Raw genomic sequence first — 24,206 nt, 5'->3', positions numbered from 1 at the left:
GACACTGACACCTCCTGACAGTCCCTTGAAGACGAAGATGAAGGCAGGGATTCCGTCGTGATGGGCCTCATGTCTTTAGCACTGTGAGCCTGTCAGGGGTGTTATTCATATGTCTTTAGCACTGCGACACTGACACCTCCAGACAGTCCCTTGAATACGAAGACGAAGGCAGTGATTTCGTTGTGATGGGCCTCATGTCATTAGCACTGTGAGCCTGTCAGGGGTGTTATTCATATTTCTTTAGCACTGCGACACTGACACCTCCAGACAGTCCCTTGAAGACGAAGACGAAGGCAGGGATTCCGTCGTGATGGGTTTCATGTCTTTAGCACTGTGAGCCTGTCAGGGGTGTTATTCATATGTCTTTAGCACTGCGACACTAACACCTCCAGACAGTCCCTTGAAGACAAAGACGAAGGCAGGGATTCCGTCGTGATGGGCCACATGTCTTTAGCACTGTGAGCCTGTCAGGGGTGTTATTCATATGTCTTTAGCACTGCGACACTGACACCTCCAGAAAGTCCCTTGAAGACGAAGACAAAGGCGGGGATTCCGTCCTGATGGGCCACATGTCTTTAGCACCGTGAGCCTGTCAGGGGTGTTATTCATATGTCTTTAGCACTGCGACACTGACACTCCAGACAGTCCCTTGAAGACGAAGACGAAGGCGGGGATTCCGTCGTGATGGGCCAATGTCTTTAGCACTGTGAGCCTGTCAGGGGTGTTATTCATATGTCTTTAGCACTGCGACACTGACACCTCCAGACAGTCCCTTGAAGACGAAGATGAAGGCGGGGATTCCGTCGTGATGGGCCACATGTCTTTAGCACTGTGAGCCTGTCAGGGGTGTTATTCATATGTCTTTAGCACTGCGACATTGACACCTCCAGACAGTCCCCTGAAGACGAAGACGAAGGCAGGGATTCCGTCGTGATGGGCCTCATGTCTTTAGCACTGTGAGCCTGTCAGGGGTGTTATTCATATGTCTTTAGCACTACGACACTGACACCTCCAGACAGTCCTTTGAAGACGAAGGCAGGGATTCCGTCGTGATGGGCCACATGTCTTTAGCACTGTGAGCCTGTTAGGGGTGTTATTCTTATGTCTTTAGCACTGGGACATTGACACCTCCATAAAGTCCCTTGAAGACGAAGATGAAGGCGGGGATTCCGTCGTGATGGCCTACATGTCTTTAGCACTGTGAGTGTGTCAGGGGTGTTATTAATATGTCTTTAGCACTGCGACACTGACACCTCCAGACAGTCCCTTGAATACGAAGACGAAGGCAGGGATTTCGTCGTGATGGGCCTCATGTCTTTAGCACTGTGAGCCTGCCAGGGGTGTTATTCATATGTCTTTAGCACTGCGACACTGACACCTCCAGACAGTCCCTTGAAGACGAAGATGAAGGCAGGGATTCCGTCGTGATGGGCCTCATGTCTTTAGCACTGTGAGCCCGTCAGGGGTGTTATTCATATGTCTTTAGCACTGCGACACTGACACCTTCAGACAGTCCCTTGAATACGAAGACGAAGGCAGTGATTTCGTTGTGATGGGCCTCATGTCTTTAGCACTGTGAGCCTGTCAGGGGTGTTATTCATATTTCTTTAGCACTGCGACACTGACACCTCCAGACAGTCCCTTGAAGACGAAGACGAAGGCAGGGATTCCGTCGTGATGGGCCACATGTCTAGGACTGTGAGCCTATCAGGGGTGTTATTCATATGTCTTTAGCACTGCGACACTGACACCTCCAGACAGTCCCTTGAAGACAGTCGGTCTCACCCTCAAGGTATGTTTTCTATCCCATGTTTTTTTTCTTTTGTCAAATGATTGTTCATTAACCCAAGAATTGCTTTTGTTTTGATTTCGTCCTTCACTATTTGCATTCTTAAGGGCTAGGAGTTAGGAACATTTTTTTTTTTTTGTTGCTTCGTCGTTCACAGTTTTTATACTCTTGCGGGCCAGGAGTATCACAATGTTAGAATTTTTGTTTTTATTTTTTGTTTCGCCGTTCATAGTTTATACTCTTGCGGACCAGGAGTATCACAATGTTAGAATTTTTGTTTTTGTTTTTTGTTTCGTCGTTCACAGTTTATACTCTTGCGGGCCAGGAGTATCACAATGTTAGAATTTTTGTTTTTGTTTTTTGTTTTGCCGTTCACAGTTTATACTCTTGCGGGCCAGGAGTATTAATATTTTTTTTTTGTTTCGCCGTTCACAGTTTATACTCTTGCGGGCCAGGAGTATTACAATTTTTTTTGAATTTGTTTCGCTGTTAACAGTTTATGCTCTTGCGAGCCAGGAGTATTACAATTTTTTTGAATTTGTTTCGCCGTTCACAGTTTATACTCTTGTGGGCCAGGAGTATTACAATTTTTGTTTTTGTTTCGGTGTGGTGTGGCTGCACTCGAGTAATTTTTTATGTTACCCTAGCTGCCTACGTACTTGTAAAATGTCAACAAATTGCTTTTACAAGATCAAGCCAACGTAGTTCAAAGGCACGTATGTTTCTTTCAACATATGCAGTTTATCCTCTTGCTTAGGAGTTGACAATGCTCTTACTTCTCATGAGTAGTAGCGCTTCAGAAACTTGCCGTTGATAGGCCCACCCTAATCCGTCAGCGTCAACAATTTTATAGGCCCCATTAGTGTACACCTCTTTGACAACGTATGGACCATCCCATTTAGAACTGAATTTACTTCCCGTCTGCGAGAAATAATGATGGGTCTCTTAATTGCTAGGACCATGTCTCCAACATGAAAGGAGCGGGGTCGAACTTTCTTATTGAAAGCGCGTGACAAGCGAGCTTGGTAGCACTCAGATTTTTGTTGTGCTTGGAGTCTTTTTTCGTCAAGCGCCTCCAACTCAGCAAGTCAGAGTTTATCATTTTCATCAGAGAACTGCCTCAATGCCATACACCAACGAGTATGGGGTTGATTGTGTTGCTGATTTATATGTCGTTCTATATGCCCATAAAGCTTCCCCTATTCTTTCATGCCAATCACATTTGGACTTGGCGACCACTTTGCTAAATAAAATACAAAGTGTCTTGTTGAACGCTTCAGCTAAACCATTCGCAGGTGCATTGTACATTGATGATCTATCTTGTGTGAATTTAAACTTCTCACATAAGTTTTTCATCAACTTATTGTAAAATGGTGTTCCATTGTCTGTGACAATTCGTTGGGGTACACCATATCTGTAGATGATGTGAGTATGAATGAAGTCAACAAACATTTTCTTTTTTCACTTCACGTAGGGGGATGGCTTCTGCCCACTTAGAAAAATAATCAGTCGCTGCCAAAATATACGCTTGTCCAGCAGATGACTTTGGTGTGATTGGGCCGACTACATCGAGTCCCCATGCTTCAAATGGCCAGGATGCGACTATGGGGTGCAATGGCTCTGGAGGTTGATGAATGAAGTTAGCGTGGAATTGGCAAGCTTCACATTTCTTTGCATAGTCCATGCTATCTTGTACCATGGTTGGCCAATAGTAACCCATTCTTTTAATACGGTCATGTATTTTTGGACCTGATTGATGAGCGCCACAGACTCCAGAGTGAGCTTCCTCCATGGTTTGTTTTGCTTCTTCATCTCCAAGACATCTTAACCAAAGACCATGAAAGGATCGTCGATAGAGAGTCCCTTATAATATATAAACCGTGAGGCTCGACGACGAATCTGTGTCTTATGTTTTGGATCATTTGGCAATTTTTTATGCTTTAAATAATCAATAATTGGTTGACGCCAATCTTCTTTGTCGATTTGATAGACAGAGATTATGTCGACTTCTTCAGCATATTCGTCAACACCATCCTCATCAGGAGTAACAACCCATTGTTTGCAAACGGGTACATACATTCTTTCTTCTGCCCCTAGTGCCAAAGTGGCTGCAAGCCCAGCTAGCGCGTCAGCCATCTTGTTGGCACTCCTTGGAACATGTTCTAACTTGACGGTATCGAGTTTGTCAAGCAATTGTGATGCTTGACTTTGATAAGGGATTAGATCATTCTTTTTTACTTCATATTCACCTGACAGTTGTTTTAGGACCAATTGGGAGTCCCCATGAATGTCTAAATCTCTAAGTCCCATTTCGATTGCCATTGGAGGCCTATTATGAGTGCTTGGTACTCAGCCATATTATTGAGCAAGTTGAGTTAGCACAAAAGAGTTGGCAGTATACATTTTCTGGAGAAATGAAGACAACTCCAGCTCCCGCAAGTCATGACGAGCGGGCATCAAAGTACATTTTCCAAGGTGGATATTTCAATGAAAAACACGTTCACCTGGCAAATTCTGATATCTCCCATTCTGCAGGGACTGGGTGGTCGCGAAAAATTGCTATCGCTTCCCTTGACAGCCTTTTGCGGAACATACACAATGTCATATTGTTTCAAAAGCATAGCCCACTTTGCAAGTCTGCCAGACAACAGGACCTTGAGAGAATGTATTTTATTGGGTCAGACTTGAGATGACATGCACTGTATGTGCTTGTTGTATTGTCTTAATTTTTGGATTGCAAAAATCAAAGCAAGGCAAATTTTTTCAATGAGGGAGTAATTCAATTCAGCACCCACCAAAGTTCGGCTTAAATAATAAAGAGTTGTCTCCTTACGATCTTCTTGCTCTTGAGACACATTGCCCCAGGATCGCTCCTGCGTGCTATTAATGATGAGTGGTTTCCTTTTATTGGTGCTCCCAAGACGGGGGGAGAAGACAAATACTTCTTGATACTTTCGAAGGCCTTTTTACATGAGTCATCCCATTTGAATGGGGCATCCTTTTTCATGAGATGACTAAAATGATGACATCTGCCTGCCAAATTGGAAATAAACCTTCGAATGTAAGCGAGACGCCCTTGGAGGCCACGCAACTCCTTAAGGTTCTTAGGTTCTTGGTCAATTTCAATTCCCCTGTGCCTAACAATGAAGCCTAGAAACTTTCCTGAGGTGACGCCGAAAGCGCACTTGAGAGGGTTCATCTTTAATTTCCATTTTCGCAATCTTTCGAAGACTTGACGAAGGTCAAGTAAATGATTCTCCTTCTTCTTAGACTTTACCACCAAGTCGTCTACGTAGCATTCCACAATTTGATGCATCATATCTTCGAAAATTTTCTGCATTGCACGCTGATACATAGCTCCGGCATTTTTCAAGCCGAAAGGCATAACTTTGTAACAGAATATCCCTTTAGGGGTACGAAATGCAGTTGCTTCTTGATCTTCAGGAGCCATGTGGATTTGATTGTATCCAGCAGTACAATCCATAAATGACAAAGCCTCATGACCAGTGGTAGCATCAATCATGATTTCCGTTACGGGGAGTGGGAAATCATCCTTTGGACACGCCTCATTTAAATCGCGGAAGTCCACACAAACTCGTAACTGTCCATTTTCCTTTCGTATTGGCACAATGTTTGCTATCCAAGTAGGGTACTTGACTTCACGAATAAATCCTGCATCAATGAGCTTGTTTACTTCTGCCTCAATTTCAGGAATAATTCTGGCCTGAAACGTCTTTGGGATTGCTTCTTTGGACTGACACCCTTTTTGATGGCTAAACGATGGACAGCGACTTTCGGGTCGAGTCCTGGCATCTCCTTATAGCTCCATGCAAATACGTCTTTATAGTTAGAGAGTAACATGGAATATTTTTGTTCTTGTTGGGTAAGAGAAGCGCTGACGTAGACAGGGCGTGGCTCTTCTTGAGTTCCAAGGTTTAACTCTTTTAACTCATCAACGGTGGCTTGCCCCCCATCTTCAAGAGTTTTAGGAGCCTCATCTGTTTCCATCTCCTCGTCACTTTCAGGAGCCTCATGCCCTGTGATATGGTTTGAAGAAACAAATTCAACATCCTTTTCTTTTTCTTGACTAGGCGAACTCCTTTGATTTGTTAACACTATGACACGACCTTTGGCTTTCAAAGGTGTATGTTCAATGATGTCTACCACCTGTGTACGCCTCATGCGAGATGGAATAACACTTTGAGGTGCGTCCTCGCCTTTGACTTCATCTTTGCTTCTTGTGATGCGACTTAGTACCGACCGTCTTGGTTGTTTATCAATTGAGGTCGATGCGCCAAGACGTTTAAAGACAGATGCTTCTTCTTAGAGAATCGAGAATTTGAAGGGTGTTCGTGTTTTTGGTTTCACACCTTCATTTAGCTCATTTCCACCAAGTCTGTCAAAAACCGATGTATGGTTCTTTATGACAGGCGACTGTATTCGATCAAAGACCGATATTTTTTGCTGGGTCGCACCTTCTTCACCCTCATTTTCTTCGACTTCCTCCGCAGTAATATATTGTGAAGAAGAGGTTGTCCCTCTACGCCGTGCGGAAATTTTGATGGGTGTTGGAGCTTCAAATCCCAAACCAACTTTAGTCGGACGTACCTCAACGCCATATTCTTGTAATTTCTTTTGTGTGTCATTGATTCCATGAGGCTCAACCTCAATAACATTTCCCATGGACGCTGGATTTTCGAAGTCATAACCAGAGTTCGCCAAGAGCTTATAAGCGTTTGGGTCAAATTTACCCTTGTTAAGCCATTTTCTCCTAGATTGATCAACAGATTCCGATGTCGGAGGCTTAGCAATTTGATTGTGGTTGGCTCTAGGCAAAGGAACAACCACTTCTTGCTTTAAACATTGAAGAGTAGTCTCATCTACTTTTTTCTTCCTTTGGTCTACTTTCATGACCTGATGCCCTGCAAAAGGTGATTCCCCTTCCTTACGACGTGATTTAGGAATATATCGCAAAACTGGAGTAGTTACTGAATTCTTCATTGCTTTAAGGGGTTGAGCAACAACTTCTTTTTATCTTTCCTTGTATTTTTGTTGTTGCATCTCAGTGGTGGTTGACTCCCTAGAGCTTGATGACGATGGAATGTCACCATTTTTGTTTGTACCCCTTTTCCCCGTTGAAGGAATTTTAGATGGCAACATTTCACTCGAGGGTTCTTCATCTTCAAAAAACTTAGCATCGGCAAAGTACGAATCTGTCATGCTAAAGGGTTTTACATCTCCATTTATTTTCTTCTCTCCTCCTCGATAAAATTTCAGACATTGATGAAGGGTTGATGCGACTACCCATTTTCGTGTAACCATGGTCGTCCAAGCAACATTTTATATGACGTTTTGTATCTATGACATGGAAGAGAGTAGATGATGTTAACTCTCCCATCACAAGGTTAAGACGTATTATGCCTATGGCACGCTGACTGTTCAAATTGAACCCCTGGATCATTAGACGACTATCAGAAAGATCTTCCATAGTGATCCCCAAATCAATCATGGTGGTTTTTGACATGATGTTGACAGCTGAACTCCATCCACTAAGATACGATTCACTCTCTGGCCAAAAATATAACCAGCAACAACAAGGGTCGGTTGTGAGGTTTTGAACCCAACAATAAGTCTTCATCAGTGAAGGCAAGGCAAAATTACATGACGTGCATTTAGCCGAACTTTCTATTGGCTCTCACATCTTTCACTTTGTCAAGGTATAGTTCTGGATGCTGAAGTGCAAGAGCCACCTGTCGACACATTTCTCGAGGCAAATGAAAGATCTGCCTCCATCCCATGCGTGTAGGAAGAGCTTCTAAGATAGATAATATCTTTGGATCTATCTCTGACCCTGAATGTTGAACAGTCACTTTAACAGAGACTTCATTTTCTTTAACTTCTCTTGATCCCCTCTTCTTCTTTTTCTTCATTATTCTCAACGAATGGTAGCATTAACAGTAACCGTAGAAAGTAATCTTCAGGAAAGAATTTTCCAAGATTACAGGAGTAAGTGGGTCTTGTTCAAGTAAGTCAATTGGCAATACTTGTTGTTTAGTATGCTTTTTTGACTTTTTCTTTTCTTTCGAGCGTCTTGAGCTTTTCCTTTTTTGGTGCTTCTTCTTACGACAAGCAACCTTTGGTTGAGGCTTCGACTGTCGTCTAGGCCTCCTTCTAGTGACTAACGTCCACCCTTCGTCATCCTCTTCTTGTTGGTTGCTAGTTGGGCTACTGTGCTCAATAAATGGCACCTCATCAACTTGAAGAACTGGTCGCAACACATGTACAATTACTGGCTCCAGACTCCCAAACTGCAGAGTTTGAGCCTCCCAATAAGAATCTAACCTTGCAGAGGCTGATTAGCTTCGACAACTTCATCAAAATCCGTACAATCTTCCCATCCTTTGCAAGTTGCATGATTCTCTCCTTGAGTGTTATACACTTTTCTATAGGATGACTAATCAGCCTGTGATACAATAGTTAGGATCAGAAGTCCTACCGACCTCTAGGACGCTTAGCTTCGGGCAATTCAATGACTTTGTTTTCAAGCAAATCATCTAACATCCCTGATAAATCAGAGTCTGGAAATGGATATTTCTTTGCTTGGAGTTCTTTCAAGGTTGGCCTATTTTTCCTAGGTTCTTTGGAAGGTGAACCCTTATTGTTTTCAGTACCAGCCTTGCTAAATATCTTGACAGGCGAGGAGGTATTCGTGATCGACATTGACTCCTTAGTCGAACTTTTGGCAGTCTTGTCAGTTTTCTTAAAATCCTTCTTCTCTTTCTTGTACTCTGAAGAAGTGTTGCTTTTGCCTCTATTGTTGGCAATGGTAAGCTCCATGTCATGAGCTCGCGTAGCCAACTCCTGAAAAGTCCTAGGCTTTATACCTTGCAAAATATAAAGCAAGTCCCAATCCATCCCTTGAATGCACATCTCAACAGCAGAGACTTCAGTCAGGCGATTTACACTCTAGACTCAAGCGCGCCAACGATTGATGTAATCGATGACTGGCTCATCCTTCCACTGGTGAGTCTTAGTTAGTTCAGTCATACTGACAATACGTCGAGTGCTATAGAACCTGTTCAGGAATTCCTCCTCCATTTGATCCCAACTGTCGATGATTGTGAGGGTAAATCATGTACCAGTCAAAGGCATGCCTTTAAGAGAACGAACGAATTGTTTGACCAGGAAATTCTGTGGTACCACATTATTGCATGTTTCCACAAAGTGAGCAATGTGTTGCTTAGGATTTCCTTTCCCATCGAAATGCTGGAACTTGGGGGGCTGATAGCCAAGTGGCATCTACGCTTGTCAATTCTTTTGGTATAAGGCTTTACATACCGATGACTGCCTTGAGAACTTTCCCCGAGTTGATTTTTGATAGCGTGAGCTACTAATAACTCAAGTTGTCGAGCTGTGGGTGGGCGGCGATCGTCTTCACCACTATCGCCTTCGCTTTCACCCCCATCCAGTCTTGATGCTGCGTCGTCTCCCTCAAGTTTCTTGTTGAGGGCAGCGATTTGCTCATTTTGGAGTCGGATTTGAGCATCTTTTTCTTCTCCATCTTCATTAACTTTTGGAGTAGGCTATTCATTTCAGCAAGTTGTTCCTCAACTGTCTTAGCCGAAGTCACCATAACAGCAGCAGTGTTTGACTGAGAGAAGAGTAAGGGTTCCTCTAAGTCGATAATCTTTAGAGGTGATGAGTCAACAATGTCATCACTTGTCTCATCGTCACTCCCCACATTGAGTGGGTCAAAGAGAGGGCTAGTGTGGACAGTCAGCTGTCTGACTTATCAGATGAGAGTTGCTTCCATATTTGAGAAGCAATCAATGATGGCTCACGTTCAGCCAAAGCGATTGAGCCAAACACAGGGGTTTCACGCTCCTTGTATGAGCCATGCACGACAGATGATTCAGTAGCAGTAGGCTTAGAGAGCTTTCTTGGCCTATAGGAACGTTGCAGTTGGAGTTTGCAGCGGCGGCAGCAATAGCAGCCTTCTTCATTCCTCTGGTGCGAAAACCAAGGTCATATCATCCATAAATCACCCAACGTTACAGATTTTCGTGGGGTGTCAGCAGAGTTTTCAGAAGATTGAGAGATGTTCTTGCTTGAGGCCATTTCTCAGATTTGTTGTTGATGACGAAACAGAGATGAGAGGCAGAGATAGTCCCACCGAGCGTGCCAAAATCTGTATACACAAAATTTCGAGTCGAAATAAATAAGACGAGAAACAAAGTAACAAAGAAATTATATTTCAATAAATGTATTGAGTACAATCTCTGTAAACAGTTTATAATGAAAAATAAACTAAGTCCTCTGATTCTGTTTCGTAGCTTGAGAGTGACACGTGTTGGTGTCGACGTGGAGTTGAATGTAGACTGACCTGTTGTCAACGTCAACCTGAGTTTGAGTGTGGGATGACGTTTTGTCGACGTCAACCTGAGTTTGAGTTTTGTTTGGGTATATTCGAATGAGGGCTGACAAAGCTTGAATCTCAGTCGAATATGTTTGAGTGTATCTGAACAGTCGGCACAGGTTTGATGTGCTTGTTGACTAATTGCAGAGAGAATTCTAAGAGAATTTATGAGCTCTTGAGAATAATGATTTTTCCTCCCCCCAACTGAGAGATGTGAGGTCTATTTATAGGGAATGGAGATCCCTTCATGGACTTGGTAATTTATGGGTTTGGGCCCGTTTATGACTTGGAAGTTTTTTACCTTTGCCACTTAATCTTATTCGGACTAGTAATCGGGCTAGCCCAATACTTTATAACCCAAATTATATTTGTTTAAGTAATTTGGATATGTAATTTGAGTGGGCTAAATTAATTAAATTAGGCTAATTATATTTATTTTAGCTCAATAATAATCAATTTATTTTAATGTAAAACACTAATAAATTTTTAGTGTCTACAGTGTGCTACAAGATCTACTATTATATACTCTTCAACTCACAAATCTGTACTTAAAGCATTCTTGACAAGTTGCATATTTCCAGAATTGATCGTCCAACAACAAGTTCGAAATAGAGTGATGGTGGAGAGAAAGAAATGGAATGAAAGAATGTATGTTTGTTTATAAATGTTGAGATTCTACGAACGAATGATGATGCACTAGTCCTAATGTATGTATGCATGAATTTTAGATGCACCTAGACCTAATGCATGTATGCATGACTCAATCTATGCATTTGAACCTGTAAAGGTTGCCTACATATCCCGAACAGGGATCATATCGCATGTAGTTCATGACTACTAAATGCGAAATGCAGGAAATAAAATGGAGAGCATGGATGTAATGAGACTCCTAAATGGCTATGAACTCTAATTATGCATGAGGTGTATGAACAATGCAATGCAAAAGGATTATAGTATGAATGCAGTCCTAATGGATACAAAATTCTACGACTTTTAGATTCCTAGACTTCTAGTGGCCTTAAAATTTTAGACTTGGTGAACTCTTAAGAATGCTAGACTCCTGGTATGCATGAGACTCTAGTGGAACTCGACTCCTAGATGGGTGGAATTTGGATGCGTTTAGACTCCTATTATGTACGGATTTCTATGGATCCTAGACTCTTAAGATGAATGAAACTCTAAAGGCCTTAGAATTCATAGATGGGTGAATTTTGGCGGGGTTAAGACTCCTAACTTGAATGGAGTAAGATGAGGTTAATGATTTTAAATGGAGTGAAACTGGATGAACCTAGGTATATGGCCTAAATGGATATCTAATGTTGTTAGAATTCCTAATAAGATGCGATCTTTAGAAAAAAGATAGACACTAAAAAGAATCCTAAATGATGTGCACATGAAAAGATGAGATGGATTTTGGCGGGGTTAAGACTCCTAACTTGAATGGAGTAAGATGAGGTTAAGGATTCTAAATGGAGTGAAACTGGATGAACCTAGGTATATGGCCTAAATGGATATCTAATTTTGTTAGAATTCCTAATAAGATGCGATCTTTAGAAAAAAGATGGACACTAAGAAGAATCCTAAATGATGTGCACATGAAAAGATGAGATGAATCCTAAGTGTGACTGTTCACCTAAATGAGACCTAATAGTAGTGAGACTAAAAAAATGGAAAAAGATTGATTTTTCCCATTAATTTTAGACACAAGGACGCTTTGAACGCTCAATAAGTCTACATGCATGCAGACGAAAAAAATGCAGAATGGGCCACCACATTGACTAAATTGGTAAAAAACATGAGACCCACAAGAAGCATGCCACGCAGCAAAGGTGACCGTGCGTATGACGCAGGTGCATTGTGTCAGGCACATGCTCATACCTTTGGCAGACTGTTCTCAAACATATTTATTTTTGGCAATTTAGGTGATGTTTTAGCTAATTCTACATGATTTCGAGACGCTAAGACTTACATAATATGATGACAACAATTTTGATAGACCAAGACAAACCGGCAAATTGACAGATTTTTTTTAGACTTGAAACAATAACCAAACTGGCAATAAACATGAGACGAATAAACTATGTGCCACACAACATTATGCACGTGGCGCGACATTTATGTGTCCGGCGCAAGAGCTGTGCTCCAGGCGCAAATAAATGTGTTTGGCGCACTGCTCCCTGACATGCATATTGGCAATTTGGTGAAGGTTCGGACTATAGTTACAATCTATTTTAGACGCGAGTTTAGGGGGTAAGTGTAATATCCCAAGTTTTAACTTCATTTTATTAATAACTAATCTTGATTATTAAACTAAAAGCGAGTAATATACAATAAGTTAGTTTTAATTATACGTTGATTTATAGATTACGTAAAAAGGGTGTTGAATAATTTGATAATGATAATGAAATTTATTAATCAAATTTGCAAATATTTTAGAAATTTAAAACTTTGGTCATTTGTAAATTTCAATAGTCTATAGCCCAAGTTCATGAGTCCAAAAAAACAAAGGGGAAATGCATAAGTTTAAAATCAGCCCAATCTCACTTCAAACTTCAGAAAATCAGCTCAATCTTACTTCAAACTTTAGAAAACAAAATAAAAGGAAAAGAAAACAAAGAAAAAGAAGAAGAGGAGACCATCTCCTGCTTCGTCAATGGCGTCTAAGACTCAACAAACCAAAACCATGGTTTTTTTTTTTTTACTTCTTTTCCCTTGTATTACAAAACCATCAAATATTTTCTACCAAACTTTACTCTCACAAACACATTAAATTCACCGTAATTCAACAAAAACAGTAGGAAAAGCCTGTTGTTTTTCTTAAAATCCATGGATACAAATGGTGTAACACTCCATCCTTTTATAAACACATGAATATAATGAAAATAGAACATTTTATCAAAGAAACAGCGATAGAATAAATATCTCATATGACTAAAATGTCACTCTAAACAAAGGTTTAATTAAACTAAATAAAAAATAAAATCCAATTAAATTAATCTAAGATATCCACAAAGAGGCAAAACAACCTCATAAACCCAATGTAGTAAATATAAAATAAAATAAGATGTCTCAAAAATCCTAGATAGTCTTTCTCTTAATGCTCTTAATAAGAAATAATCACCTACAAAATATATCAACAAACATCCACAATTAGTGGGGAGTAACTAAAAACTCTCCCAACCCAAATAGGATCCATATAACAGTTATAAATTTTTTAACAATCAAGTCATACATTATCTCAGAAATATACTTCAAATAATTAATCAAATAAATAAATACAACAGAAACAATATGTTACAACATGCTATCCACAAACAGGATAAAGTTAACAGAATGATTAGACAAAAAAATATACATATGATTAACTCAAGGATCAACATTATAAACCTTCAAGTCTAAATAAAATAATAATATGAATGATATAAATGACAATGATAATGTTTTCAAAAAATAATCTTCTTAACACGTTTGAGGAGGAACTGAACGTAAGTGGATCACAACCCACTATACCTATTTGGTTAAAATATTAGGATCCTTCTTGCCTATGTCTAGTATAGCCATACCTTGATGCAAGATAGTACCCTACTCAGTACTTATCGACCTCTCAGACGATAACTAATAACCAAGACAGACCTACATACCCTGCTCAGTATGTAAATATAAACTATGTACCCTGCTCTGTATATAGTGATTGTTCATTCCTAGGAGACAATGTCGTCTCACTAGTCATCCTCAAACAAAAAGATAATAAATAATATAATTTCATTGTTTGCAGAATGCCATTCATGGTCTTACATCAAACTGAAAGAATTCAGGGTTTTAACCCATTAATTCCAAACTGCAAGAATTTTAGGGATGTAACCCATCAATTCCATTGACATCAAACTGCAGGAATTTCAAGGACTCAACCCATCAATTCCACTTTTAAATTTCTCAAAAATAATAATTATATAATTCATAATATTATCTCTGAAGATATAACTCATCATAAAATAATGCCACAAGATATAATCAACTATGATATTCAACAACTTAATGCCATTTAGACAATTAATAGTAATCTTTACATCTAAATAATACGATAGTCATGATTATAAAACTATAACCAAATGGAAATAATAAATAAATGATACCACCAACTCACCACGAATATTATGCTCACAAATATATTATGAAACAACACTGGGCAAAGTATATAATAACATTTCTTACTAATAACAAAAAAAAACTACAAGCATCTTCAAAGTTATAGCACAAAACCAATAGCAAATCCATGTACTGCACTGTGAGTACACCAACAATGGAATAACATTGCTGCGCAGCAAAAGTACTGCCCAAAACAACAACTCAAAAGAATCACAATCAACTAAACATTCTGATAGCGCCAGGTATGAGGGAGACCTGTGCTGCATCCACACTTCAAGCCCAAAGGGCTCTTGCGTGAGGGGGCGTGATACAGTATAAATCTATTCCTGGGGCCTCAACCATCAGCTTAAGCTTTTGGTTAAGTTGGTCTTTTGACACATTCTAATCATCATTTAACCCACCCTCCATCATCATATAACAACCTACTACTCATGATTAGGCATGCAACTCACAAAATACATTCTTAAACAGAAAACCATAACTATATTCATTGATATGAAAGATAACTAGATTTCTCGTCGTCATAGTTTAGAGACATACAAGAAATCTTCACAAATAACTCCCATAACAAGCAAATAACTCAAAAATAAAGACATAACTCAATAACAAATATAACCATAGAACAACAAAATTTGGAACTCACGCGACATTACTACAAATATGTGTAAAAGTATCACCTATGAGAGACCTCCTTAATTATATAGGTGATTATTCAGCAAAAAAAACCTAATTTGTTCGAAAGGTGGTATGTTATAACATGATAAAAGAGACCTCTTCTATAAAAAAGGTAGTTTTTTTTTAACCTTATCAAAAGTTTCCAATATTAAAGAAACCATTTATTCCTATTAAGTGGTGATTTTGATTTTATATCTTTTTTTTTCTAAAAAAAATATCCATATCTACATGTATGTGTTTTTATGTAGTCAATAATAACTATATTACTAATTATTAATTAAAAAAAAATCACCACACACATTTGTAATCCACTAGCAGTTAATTACCTCTTATATATCCATTCTAAAAAGTAAAACCCAAAATATACTATTCTTTAATTACTTAATTTTAGTTTTACTATACTTACTCCATCATTAACAAATTAAAGCCTTCCCCTCAAAACAAAAAAAAAAAAAACAAATTAAAGCCAATGCAATTTTAGCGTATAATAGTTCTTGTTCACCATCTTCCCTAAAACACTACACGATATAACAAAACTGCACATACATACACCCGCCTGATTTTTTGCGCCACAATTCTATCGCTGACAACCGTGGCATTTTCCTCGTCGGCCAATTCGTCTGCCAGTGGAGTCATGTGTGTCATCGAATTACCCGATAGAACAAAAGTCGTCTTTGTCCGCCAGTGTTTCATTACCGCCACCACGCCACAATGACGCTAATTCGTCCGCTAGTATCCTAGTAATAAACTAATCATTCCCAATTCATCTCGCCCTCCAACTTGTTTTGTTAGGGTAATTGAATTATATATATTTTTATCAGAATTTTTGTTTGTTTGTAGATGTTTATTATAAATTAAATTGTGTCCTGAAATTAAATCTTTTTGAAACTTGTTAGAGTATGATGGTAGATGAATTGTGTGAAAATCACTTGAAACGAAAAAAAATCAGAAATTTTTGTGGAGTTTAGGGGCTTCCTTATGTTTTACGGGCCATTAATGGATGGTATGTAAGGCTTAGAGTTTGAAGTATAAGAAAAAAAATCAGACTTTGAAGTATAAGAAGGGGCCATTAATTGATGGTATGTAAGGCACAATAAAACTTAGATCCTGGTTGGAATGGTCTTTCTGTTTTGTGCAATTAAGTGAAAGGCTGATGGTACCATTGCAGTCTGCCCTACAGTCCTGGTTTTGTAACCATGAAACATGAAGCATGTGACAATCAAAGCTCAACTCCATGTTTAAGTACTAAGAGCCTTGAAAAATGAGAGGATCTGCTAGTGTCACTGTTTTCAGTGTCTGTTCATTTGAACTGGTCCTCTATCACGTAATGCAGCCAACCTGTTTTGTCATGAGAAAGCAAGTAAAGCTTGTGCTCTGTTGCATTTATTTTTGTGTTGTGGCCTTTCCTATGCTTGCAAGTGCAAGCGAAAGTTTCTGATCTTACTGTTTTCCAACATCAAATTGGTTGGCTTAGTAACTAGTTGTACAAGGTTCCCTTTCAGATCTAGAAATGATGGAAAAGAAAAATTAGAAAGGACAACAAATGGAAAAATAGAAATGACTAATAGGTTATTCAGCCTTTTTGCATTTCATTCTAGGAATCCAGGTCAACAATTTAGAAACTGAGTGAGAGTTCAGACTACGAAAACCTGCATTTTACTTCAAAGTCGAGGATTGCTTTTTATTAGAAAGTCATTCTTCTTAAATTCACTGGGGTGGTTCAGATTATGTGGACTCTACATTTCAATCATTGTGAACTTAAGTCAGCAAGGCACGGAGTTAATAAGATTTTGATAGTTAGTTAAGTTTTTTTTTTTCTTTCATGAAGGTAAGTTTTTGGATACATTAGTGTAACTATCAAAATGGTTGGCTTCCGGCTGAAAGGGGAAAATATTAATAGTAAATGGTGACGTTCTCAGTTGTTTATTATGTGATCCCTCTCCCCAACGGGTAAATCATGGTCTCTTTACCTCGTGGTAGCTTCTAACTTGAAAATGTTGAAGTAGGTTTTGGACTAAAGGCTGGTGATTCATGTTTCTATGTACGTCCTTTTTTGTAAATTTTATATCGTGGTTAGTGCAAGGCAAGTTATATGTTTGTACTGGTTTTTCTTTCTCATTGGAGGAGCTGCATAATATCTTTCACATGTTATGCCTTAGAGGTTCTATGCCTTCCCTCCATCTGTTTTCCTATTTTTCATGTCTGGGTTGGGCTCATGGGGGTTGTGCGGTGGTGATGACTGATCACTGATGACACTGCCGTTAATTTGATATGATGTAAAGTTCACTTTTTACTCTTTATTGATTATTTAAGTATTTATTTTTGGTCTCTTACAATAAGTAGCAAGGTATTATCTAAGCTGATTATTGTAGCTGATTTCATGCTAGATATTTTCAATCATTTATATGGAATTATTCTATGTGTTTAGTAGTAAACTTCATGGTTGACTTGGCAGGTGTTTTCATAATAGTTGTTGACAAAATAAAATAATTGGAAGTGCATGGAGAGAGGAAAAGAAAGATAATTGTTATGATAGAAGGAAAAAAGGGGTTATATGATGGTAAGATAAAAGGGGAAAATAATATTTTTACTTCCAATGAAAGACAATTCTTTTACAGGCTATCAAAATACAACAATGTGGAGGTTTCTTGTGGGACGGAGGTCGGAGAGTGCTGGTCATAACCCCATTCGCACTTTTTTTAATGAACTTTAAGGTTTTGAGGGGGGATTTATGTTTTCGTATTCAGTCTCCTTGCCGTTTTTAGGTTTCTCTCTTTCTATGAATTCTATTGGAGTGTTCATCTATCATATTTGTTATTCTACATTTAAACTGGAGTGAAAATTTATACAGACGACTGCTACATGCTTTTGACTTGCTTCTAAAATGAAATATAATGTAGAGAATAATGTGAGAATTAGTTGGCTATACATACTGTGACTTTATTTACTTTTGTGTTGATGGCTTCCCTACTCTATTCTAATGGTTCGTTATATTAATTATAACTGACGCATTAGCAACAAGTTTTTTGACAAGTCATTGGTGTTGGTGATTATAAGAATATTGTGATGAAATTAACCTACAATTGACTTTATTATGCACAACTTAATGTATGAGTGCGACTCTTTGAATATAGGAACTCTGGGTGAATATTAAACACACTACAAATCAACATACTTTTGGATTCATCATAAGGTATTTCATTTCCTTCAACTAATATATTTTTCGGCTTGCTATCAAGAAGTAATGTCAAAGAAAATTCAAATTATAGTATTGCAAGTATGTTGCATCTCAATCAAATTAAATATGTTTGCCGAAATATTTAAGAACTCTGTTTGCCCAAATTTGAGTTAGTCTGATACCAAATTAATTTTTTGTCTTTGGTAATGCCCCATAATATTACATGAAAAAACATATTTGTCATCATGTAAAAAAATCATGTTTAAACTAGAACTCTTTGTTTTCTACAGACTTGAGAGACCCGTAAATTATTACTCATGACACCGGTTAAGATGTTAAAAGCATTGTTTTGTTTGTCGTTAGAAGTTGCTTTGAAGTCCAGAAGTGTTCCTCAAAATGGATGGTAAATTGTGTCTTTGAGTCATTGTTAGGACAGAATATGTATCTTCTGGGCTACTTCACTTGAACTGACCCTTCTTGCAATTCTAGTTTCCGTTGCTTTTTGGTTTAAAAGTTTGCTTCTAGGGTGTTCATAGTTGCATCAACACATCATGTTACCACCAAATTATGGGTCTTTCCAACCTTGTATGAGCCATTAAGTTGATGTTTTGATTAATAATGTGTTTCAGTTGATAATGGAAGTTAAAGTGTCCTAGTAAGCTAAACTTGAGCAACTACAGTTCTATGTATATTTGAATATTGGTTTTTTTGGGGGGGGGGGGGGGGGCGGGAATCAGTTGGTGGTCCTTAGGGTTTATAAACACAAAAAACTCCAAATCTTTCTGCCTTTATTTGTGGATGAAAAGACTAAAGATATAGGTTTTTGAGTGCAACTTCTTATTCTTAATCATGTAAATACATGTGGTTTTTTATGTGAGCTTGTGATATGTAGAAATTGATCGTAGTTGGATTACCATGACAAAACCCGGTGACCCGATGTATATTGGTGGAGTGAAGGAATTTATAAATTTTGCTGTGAAGAATGGTGGAGGAAATGATAGATTACCTTGTCCTTGTTTTACGTGCCATAATTTGTTGCATAAGAAAGTTGATGAGATACCAAATCATTCGAGTAAATGGGCCTTTGATAGAACATACATCCGTTGGATTTTTCATGGTGAAGCTAAGGACACTAGTAGAATAAATGCTATTTGCTGCGGTTGAAAAGTGCCTTATTGCTGCGGTTTTGGGGGCGCAACAATTAAGGGGGCAGCAATAGGTATTAATTATATTGCTGCGGTTTTAAACCGCAGCAATATCTCAACATATTGCTGCGGTTTCTAGCACAAAACCGCAGCAATGTTATCTTTTTTTATCAGAAAAAATCGAGTATATTGCTGCGGTTTTTGGTCATACCCGCAGCAATATGACCTGGTATAGAATTAATTTTTTTTTTTTGCATTTGCAAATTAAATTTGAAATATTAAAATATTATGAGATTCATATGTCTGCGGTTCATTATATGAGTACAAAATGACTGGAATATGAGTACAAAAATGCAAAATGAGATTCATATGAGTACAAAAAATAACAAGTAAAATAAAAAAGCAAAAATAAAAAAACAGAATTATAACTAAATAACTAATAACAAAAAAATATAATGAAAACAAGAAAGAAAGTGATAAAAAAAAAAGAAACTGAAAAAAGAAACTGAAAATCAAAACTATAATACAAAAAAACAGCAGATGTGAAAAGATATTATAACAAGTATCTTAAAAATCACCCAACATGAAGAAAATTTCGAGGATAAAGATCTGGAGATTTGAAACTTAAAAACTAAAAATAAACAAAAAAAAAGAAAACAAGATCTGGAGATTTGAGGAACGATGAAGACTTCGAGTGGACGACAAACGTTGCCTACTGGTGAACCGACGAAGAACGAGCGCGGACGACGAAGGCTGCCTACTGGTGAACCGACGAAGAAGGGGCGCTAACGACGAGCGTGAACGATGAACGCTGCCTACTGGTGAACCGCCGAAGAACGAGCGCGGACGAACGTTGCCTACTGGTGATGTGATAGCTCGAGGAGGGATATCTTGAAATCTCGATTGAAGAACGACGAAGAACGAGAATCAAGCCACGACAAAGAACGAGGCTCAAGCCACAAGTGAGAATGACGAATGAGGAGGAGATTTGGATGAGTGAGAATGAGGGAGGAGACCGGATGAGTGAGAATGGCGGGAGGAAACGGATGAGTGAGAATGAGGGAGGAAACGTCGCATGAGATTGAGGGAGGAAGGAAGGAGTGAGAGAGAAATAGTGAGGTAAATGGCGCTCAATACATTAAATAAAACCCTATTCCTAAAAAAAACACTAAAAAAACCCTAATAACCCTATTGCTGCGGTTTTTTCTAGGAACCGCATCAATAGGTTTAAATAATATTTTTTAATATTATTTTAATATATTGTTGCAGTTTTTGCCAGAAACCGCAGCAATATATTTGGTCAAATAGTCAAAAAATTTTCAAAAAAATTCTGTTGAAACCATATTGCTGCGGTTTTCGGTCGAAACCGCAGCAATATGGTTATTTTATATTTTTTCTTTTCTTTTTACGTGATATATTGCTGCGTATAGGTAAAACCGCAGCAATAAGCAATTATTCTACTAGTGGGGAAAAAACTTTATTTATGAATGATGTTAGTGAAGGTTATGACAGTAATGAGGGTGATAGGTTGGAGGACATGATACACGTTGTTTAGGAAAATTTTGATGGTAATCCTGCTATATTTGAGACTTTGTTAAGTGATACTGAGAAGCCTTTGTACAACGGTTGCACCAAGTACTCAAGATTGTCATTTGTACTCAAGTTGTATAACTTGAAAGTAGGTGAGGGTTGGAGTGATGCAAGTTTTACTCTGTTACTTGAAGCGGTGAAAGACATGCTTCCAGAGGATAATGTTCTTCCAGGTTGTACTTATGAGGCAAAAAAGATATTATCTACTATGGGTTTGCGCTACGAGAAGATCCATGCTTGCCCTAACGATTGCATTCTATATAGTAATGAGTATGAATCATTAAACGATTATTCCGTGTGTAATATATCACGATATAAGAAAAAGGTAAGAATACCGGCTAAGATTTTATGGTATTTCTCAATAATACTAAGGTTTCGACGTATGTTTTCAACAAGGGATGCAAAGAAGTTGACATGGAATCATAATGGTCATACTAAGGATGGGCTAATGAGACACCCGGTTGATTCCCTGTAGTGGAGGTTTATTGATGAAACTTTTCCTGATTTTAAGAAATATGAATGTAACCTATGCCTTGCACTATCTACGGATGGTATGAACCCATTCGGCTCGCTTAGTAGCACGTATAGTACTTGGCCAGTTATTTTGGTTACTTATAACTTGTCTCCTTCCTTGTGCATGAAAAAAAGTACATGATGTTATCATTGCTAATTTCTGGACCAAAACAGCCTGGAAATGACATTGATATTTACTTGCAACCTCTTATTGACGATTTCAAGATTCTGTGGGAGAGAGGTGTTGAGGTTTTTGATGCACATCGCCAGGAAAAGTTCAATTTGAGGGTAATGTTATTCTGCACTATTCAAGATTATCCAGCATATGGAAATCTTTCAGGGTATATCGTAAAAGGGAAGGCACCTTGTCCGCTATGCGAGGATGGTTTCAAGGGAATACAACTAAAAGCATAAAAAAAGACTGTTCTTTTTGGACATTGTCCCTTTTTGCCATGTGATCATATTTAAAGATGGCGAAAGAAGGCATTTGATGGGAAACAAATATTTGAAAGACGTCGAAAGGTGTTAACGAGTGAAGATGTGTTTGCAAAGATAAAAGATCTACAGATCACATTTGAAAGAGGAAACAAAAAAGATCTGCCAACACAAAGCTATAAGAAGTGTTCTAATTTGTGGAGCCTGCCTTATTGGAGACTCTTGTTTGTTAGACATTCTTTATATATAATGCATATCGAAAATAATGTATGTGATAGTCTTATTGGTACCTTACAGAATATCCCTGGAAAGACAAAGGACGACCTTAATGCTAAAGATGACCTGAAAGAAATGAATATTAGAACTGAACTTCATCCCATCTAGAAATTTTTCCCAGCTGCTTATACACTGTCAAGAAAGGAGAAAATTCAGTTTTGTGAGTGTTTGGCTAGAGAGAAAGTGCCGCAGGGTTACTCTTCGAACTTCAGTAGTCTTGTTTCTATGCAAAACTTGAAACTTATGAGCCTAAAATCTCATGATTGCTCTGTTTTAATGCAATAATTGTTACTAGTGGCAATTCGTGGTATTCTGCCTAAAAATGTTCGAGTTTTCATAACTTGGTTATGTTCTTTTATTAATGCAATCTACAACAAAGTCATGGATTATAAAGACATGGATGATTTAGAAAGTCAAATTGTTGTGATTTTGTGCCAATTGGAAATGTACTTCCCTCCATCATTTTTTGATGTCATGATTCATCTGGGCGTACATTTAGTGAGAGAGGTTAGATTTTATGGGCCAGTATATTTAAGAAATCAATACCCTTTCGAGAGACAAATGAAAACATATAAGGGGTATGTGAAGAATCATAGGCGGCCCGAAGGTTGTATAGCTTAGTCCTATATGAGAATGTCATGGCATTTTGTAGTGAGTGCCTAGGAAATGTGAAGATGATTGGGCTTTCCACATCTCGTCATAGTGATAGAATAGACCGAAAGGGCACCATTGGTCATAAACCAATTGACTTATCTTATGACAAGTGGATTTCGGCACACACCTATGTTTTGCATAATGTGGAAGAAGTTGCACCTTATGTTAAGCAACATGACTTACTTGAGACAACAAAATCGGAAGGCCCATGAGAAGTCTCTAGCAGATTAATATAAGAATTCATTCAGTGCTTAGTTTAAGAAACAAGTAATGGAAGAACTCAAAATTTCAAACAAAGACATTTCTAATCGACTTAAGAGTTTAGCCTATGGACCGAATTTCAATGCCTCTTTATACTCTGGCTTTGCCATTAATGGTTGTACATTCTACACAAGAGACCAAGATGAACATAGCAACATGCAGAATAGTGGAGTAATTTTGGAAGCCGAAGCTTTGCATTTTGCTAGTGTTAAAGATAAGCATCCCGTCTATTATAAAATGCGTTATTATAGTGTCATTGAAGAGATATATGAGTTGCATTATCATGCACTAGTGGAGAAAAAGGGAAGGGCTGCGTTTTTGGCCAGCAACCCTTTCCGTAGCATCCCTTCATTTTTTTTGTACACTAGTGGAAAAAAACGGAAGGGATGTGGCTTTAAGCCGCGACCCTTCTTTGTACAAGGCTGCTGTTTTGACCCTAATCGCAGCCCTTTTGACCCAAAAAATATTTTTTTTTTGCATTATTTTACTCCTAAATATCAAGAAATTTAGGACGTAAACTGGTAAGATCGAAAAAGCGAGAACATCATAGTCCAAAAAACGTAAATTAATCAGAAAACACAGCTAACTTCTTCTTGCAGAAGAAATTCAAGACAACTTGATGCAAATGTCTCACAATAACAAAGCAAATCTCCAGCAACCAAATTCACAAAGATCATCCAGATGAAACCTAAATATTGATTCTCATAACAATATCAAGACAAAATTTGAGCAGAAATCTCTCTGAAACGAATCAAAAACATAAAATCAAATTAATTCCACAAAATAAAATAAAAAAAACCTAAAATTGGAAAAATTAAAATGATAAAAACTGAGTAAATCTCGAACCCTAGATCTCAAATTAATCTCAAACCATCTTAAATTAATTCCATAAAACTAAAAAACCTAAAATTAACAAAAAAAATACGAAAAATACCATCAAAAACCAACAAATACAAAAAAAAAAATTAAAAATGACAAACTAAAATAAAAAACGAACCAACCCTAGATCTGGTGTGAGCAACGACAGAGGAGACGCGAGTGGTTTGTGTGAATGCCGGCGAGGTGGTGTGAGACGAGGAGCAATTTGTGCGAATGCTGACGAGGTGGTGTGAGCGATGGTAGAGGAGA

The 24,206-nt window shown here is 38.2% G+C and overlaps 1 protein-coding gene across 1 annotated transcript; it reads right to left on the bottom strand.

Moving 5' to 3' along the window:
* Window positions 1-4,595: 4,595 nt before the first annotated feature.
* On the bottom strand, window positions 4,596-6,790 carry LOC130589519 (uncharacterized). The gene is made up of 3 exons (XM_057390789.1): window positions 6,160-6,790; window positions 5,686-5,826; window positions 4,596-5,605 (listed from the first exon to the last, which is right to left on the bottom strand). Exons 1-3 carry the CDS (start codon window positions 6,788-6,790, stop codon window positions 4,596-4,598), a joined length of 1,782 nt encoding a protein of 593 aa, XP_057246772.1.
* Between the last annotated feature and the right edge of the window lie 17,416 nt (window positions 6,791-24,206).

Source organism: Beta vulgaris, chromosome 7 (assembly GCF_026745355.1).
Source record: "Beta vulgaris subsp. vulgaris cultivar EL10 chromosome 7, EL10.2, whole genome shotgun sequence".
Lineage (NCBI taxonomy): Eukaryota > Viridiplantae > Streptophyta > Magnoliopsida > Caryophyllales > Amaranthaceae > Beta > Beta vulgaris.
This window is presented reverse-complemented; position numbering and strand designations above follow the sequence as displayed.